Source organism: Lutra lutra, chromosome 2 (assembly GCF_902655055.1).
Source record: "Lutra lutra chromosome 2, mLutLut1.2, whole genome shotgun sequence".
Lineage (NCBI taxonomy): Eukaryota > Metazoa > Chordata > Mammalia > Carnivora > Mustelidae > Lutra > Lutra lutra.
The window spans coordinates 169398760-169403608 of record NC_062279.1 but is presented as its reverse complement, the minus strand read 5'-3'; the positions used below and the strand labels follow the sequence as shown (position 1 = coordinate 169403608).

The window sequence follows — 4849 nt, the reverse complement described above, 5'->3', positions numbered from 1 at the left end:
AACTATGTTAAGTTTGGAAAAATCTTCCAGAAAAATACTTTCATTAGGGGACTTGCAGGACAGACCTTTTACCAAAGCAATAAAGAAGGGACATTGAGAGGGGCATCAGCATGACTGAGAATCTCAGTTGTGGATATTTTCTCTAGTCCAGCCTGAAGGTATAAAATGCTCTTACTGAACTGGGCATCCTGATTACAATATCTATGAGAAGATCCCCAAGAAACAAAAACCAAGAGGTGGTACTGAACACTCAGAAGCCAGGTGAGCACAATTATCATAATGAGATGCAAGATTGTTGTGCCAGCTGGCTCTCAAAGGGGAAAATCTTCCATCACAGGACACAGCAAGAGTCATGTTGAACTTTAAGCTATAGCAGCCATCTGGGCACTTTAGATTCCTCACACCAAAGGTCTGGAAAGCATGAAAAATGTCTTCATCCTGGCAAGGCTAATTAACCCTGATTAGCAGGAGGAAATAGGCTATTGTTAAACAATGTGGATAAGGACAGATATATTTGGCAAGTAGTCGATCCACTTTGGTATATCTTGTGAATCCATGGCCCAAGTTTGACATAATTTTTTAAGTTCAGTTGCCACAGCCTGGGAATGAGACAATAACTAGGAATTCGAATACCCTGGGGATGAGATTCCTTGTCATCCCACCAGGTAAGCCCTCCAGCAGAGTCAAGGTGCTAAAATTGAAGGATGAACTGGAGTAGGTAGTGGAAGAAAGAAAAACTGCCTGTTAATTGCAGTACTGGGGAGGGTGATCTTTCCCAAGGTCATGCCCCTTTTCAGAGAGAAGCCTGTGTCCAGTCACTGGGTGAAGTGGAGTTATGAAGGGCCAGCTACTGTGCCTCAACTATGAACAGCTCTGAAGTGCCATTTCAGCTTCAGAATGGAGGCTTTTTTTGTAATAGAATTGTAACCTAACTTCTCCATCTGACCAATAAAGAATTAGTCTTCCCTTCCTTTAACGTCTTGCTTCTGAGACCACTTCTTAATAATTTTTTTCTATATATCATTCTCAGTCACAGAGTCCACTTTCCAATGGATTCAACCTGAAGCAGCCCCCCTTGGCAAAAGATGGTTATGAAAGGTCCAAAGATCACATCCTCCTACAATCAAAGGCAGGAATAACTGAGAAATGTTGGAGACAGTGGGCAGATCAGCTAGAAGGCTGTAGCAATAGTGCACACGAGAAAACTCTGTGGGTTGAAGCAAAGACTGTGTAGATAGAAGCTGCAAAGATGGAGATTGAAGGTTTAATTTGGGGGGATGTTCAACATACATAACCAATAAATCAGAAATTATGTATAGAAGAGTCATAAGGTGTAAGAACCATGTGTATATATTTTCTTTCTTTTCTTTTCTTTTTTTTTTTTCTTAAAAATTTTATTTATTTGACAGAGAGAGAGAATGAGATAGGGAACACAAGCAGGGGAAGCAGGAGAGGGAGAGCAGGCTTCCCACTGAGCAGGGAGCCTAATGCAGGGCTAGATCCCAGACCCCTGGGATCATGATCTGAGCCAAAGACAGATGCTTAACAACTAGGCCATGCAGGCATCCCTAAAGCCAAATATTTTCTTGAAACAGTTCAGTTCATACTTTTGTCTTTCCTTTTGATTAAAAATATTTTCTTGTCACTCAGGGGCCATCACAGCGGTGTACGTTGACCAGACCATGGTGCTGGCCAGTGGAGGACAAGATGGGGCCATCTGCCTGTGGGATGTGCTGAAGGGCAGCCGGGTTAGCCACATGTTCGCTCACCGCGGGGATGTCACCTCCCTTACCTGTACCACCTTCTGCGTCATCAGTAGTGGCCTGGATGACCTCATCAGCATCTGGGACCGGAGCACCGGCATCAAGCTCTACTCCATTCAGCAGGACCTGGGCTGTGGTGCAAGCTTGGGGGTCATCTCCGATAACCTGCTGGTGACTGGCAGCCAGGGCTGTGTCTCCTTTTGGGACCTAAACTACGGGGATCTGTTACAGACCGTCTACCTGGGGAAAAACAGTGAGGCCCAGCCCACTCGCCAGATCCTGGTGCTGGACAATGCCGCCATTGTCTGCAACTTCGGCAGCGAGCTCAGCCTCGTGTACATGCCCTCCGTGCTGGAGAAGCTGGACTGAGCAGGGGTGGGAGCTGACGGTGTACAGCTGAGTCTTCAGAAGCGGTCTCTGAACTGTCCTGTCCTGCCTCGTGACTGTAATAATATTAAACTTAAAAAAAAATATATATATATATTTTCTTGTCATAAGAACAATAGTAATAGTAATAAGGCATGGATGCACACACGAAGATCTATCTGTATTTAGGAATTTACACATCATTTAAATTAGTTTTATGGACTATTGCTTTCTGATATTACTGATACTTCTGATATTATCTGGCAGGTGTGCCTATCAATCATATGATAAGCAACCTTCTTACTTATGTTTCTGTTAAGAAATTCAGTTAACTGGAAATAATATAAATTAAATAGAGAGCTGTGAAATTCACATAAAGACCAAATTCTCTCTATTCTGACCAAATTTCAAGCTGTTTATGCCCTTCACCTCACTCTTTACGGCTGAAAATATCAGAGACCTCATTCTTTAAGCTGACTCCATTATGTGAAAGTCTGTGCCAGTGTTATCAAGAAACTGACTTTCCAGGTTGGTGCCCATTTGTAACTATTTAAATTTATCTGTAGATATCGCCTTTGCTTATTGGTGAATGGCCTAAAAAACTACATAGTGAAACCCCAGAAATGGTTCATACCATGATAGTGATACTTCATTACAACAATTAAGGTTCATGATTAAATGAATCATAATTCTACTAGACCATAAATTGAAACTTTGATATCCAAGTCACTTGATGACAAGAAGTGGCAAATAAAACATCAAATTAGGGAGTACATGTCTTATTGTATTGACTTCAGCAAAGTTCTATTTACTCAGTAAGTAATCAATTAACACAAGAAAAGTGCATTTTTTTTTTTTTTGGTTTTGATAATGAATCTAAAATGAATGTGCTATCACAAGATGATTCTTTAGGAAATGTATCATACAGTTTTATTGGCTGTGGTACATTGGCACACTGACATCTGGGCCCAGAGACTGTGATTTTGTCAATTGAGAAAAAGAGAGAAAAGCAGCTGCCAGAGTTGTTAGCAGAACTATGAAAAATAAATCATAATTTTGAACTAGCATTTAAAAATGTTTGAATATTTATTTTTTAAAGATGTAGAGAAGTTACCGGAAAATAACACATTATGCTTTGACTCATAAGATAAGTTTAAGGAAAAATTGTAAATTCATGTTGAGAATTCCAAAGAACAAACTTAAATTTCTGAAAATGTTGTGTTGGCATCCTAAATTAAAGTAGAAACTATAACAAAGAAAATTCTAAAAAAATGCCCTAACTTATTGATTTAGACATTTTATTTTAAAAAATATTTTAATTATTTATTTGACAGAGAGAGAGAGCACAAGCAGGGGGAGTGGCAGGCAGAGGGAGAGGGAAAGGAAGAAGCAGACCTCCACTGAGTAGGGATCCTGACATGGAGGCTCAATCCCAGGACTCTGGGACCATGACCTGAACCAAAGGCAGATGTTTACTGACTGAGTCACCTCAGTTTACTGACTGAGCCCCTTGATTTAGACCTTTTATCAACATATAGCTATGTACCTATATCCCTATATATGTGCATTGTATGTATATGTGTACCATATCATAGTAGATTTGGGGAAGGAAAATATCCTTTTACCTCATGTGCAAGGAAATTAATACTACAAATATTTCAACACTCTTAGTCTTTCTCTGTCCCCTCACTTATTTTAGCTCTGGGAAGGAGGAGTGAATTGGCATCGGAAATCTTCCAGAACAAATTCTCTGCTTTTCCATTAGAGGAGAACTTTACATTCAACCAGCTCTGCCTGAAACTTCTATAATTCTGTGCCTTCATATTAAGATGCCCATGTTTGTCAAATACCTAAAGGTCTCCAACAGTTTTCTCAAGAACAAAACTGACACAGTAATTGACCTGCTTACCTTCTGAGTCCTTTACTCAGAGCTCATATTCAGGAAGAAGATGTGCTACAGTTAAAATCCTATAATGGTGACTAGGAATATGAATGCTAACCTCAGTTGGCCAGGTCTAGATCTCAGCTCCAGCACTTAACTAGACCTGTGAATTTGATCAATTCATTTATGTGCAAAATGAGATTAATAGTATCTGGCATTCCCAGGCCCATAATAGGCACTCAAAAAGTGTTATCTCTTTCCCTCTCTCTAAAATGTGTTTTGCAATCTCAAGTATGCTACATCTTTAATATGCACAAATTAAATTAGACTTTGTTGTACTTAGTAATATCAGGAGAAGGGACTAAATCCTTCAAAATGTAATTAACATATATTGGGATGAAAAGTTATTTTTAGATGTTTTTCAGTTTATTAGGAAGTGTGAGTTGAAACTGATTCTTCAGTTAAGTTTGTATGACATTTAAAAGGTAGGTACATATACATCTCTGGGATTATGTGAAGATGCATAAATGAGTAGATTTCTAGTTAAAAGTATTGCAATATGACAAAAATCTAATTTACGTCATCACTTTGTTATTTTTTTAAATAAGGAAATATGATATTTTTTCTAAAACGACAAAAATGCTCTAATAAGTGGAATGTGTGGAAGGTTTAAAGGTTTAAATAAAATAGTTTCATAATAAAATCTAATATCATCATCCATTTCACATTACAGAAGGTAGTTAAAATATATGCTAATCATGCTTAAAATGACAAAGTTTGGAAATAATATCAGTATCTTCCAAAATATTTTTTTCAAATTTGGAAGTCACGTAAGGCT

General features: G+C 38.6%; 1 protein-coding gene across 1 annotated transcript; it reads left to right on the top strand.

Moving 5' to 3' along the window:
- The first annotated feature begins 1647 nt into the window (after positions 1 to 1647).
- Positions 1648 to 2219, top strand: LOC125094344 (sterol regulatory element-binding protein cleavage-activating protein-like). The gene has a single exon (XM_047719950.1). It carries the CDS (start codon positions 1683 to 1685, stop codon positions 2130 to 2132), a length of 450 nt encoding a protein of 149 aa, XP_047575906.1. The 5' UTR covers positions 1648 to 1682; the 3' UTR covers positions 2133 to 2219.
- The last annotated feature ends 2630 nt before the right edge of the window (positions 2220 to 4849 follow it).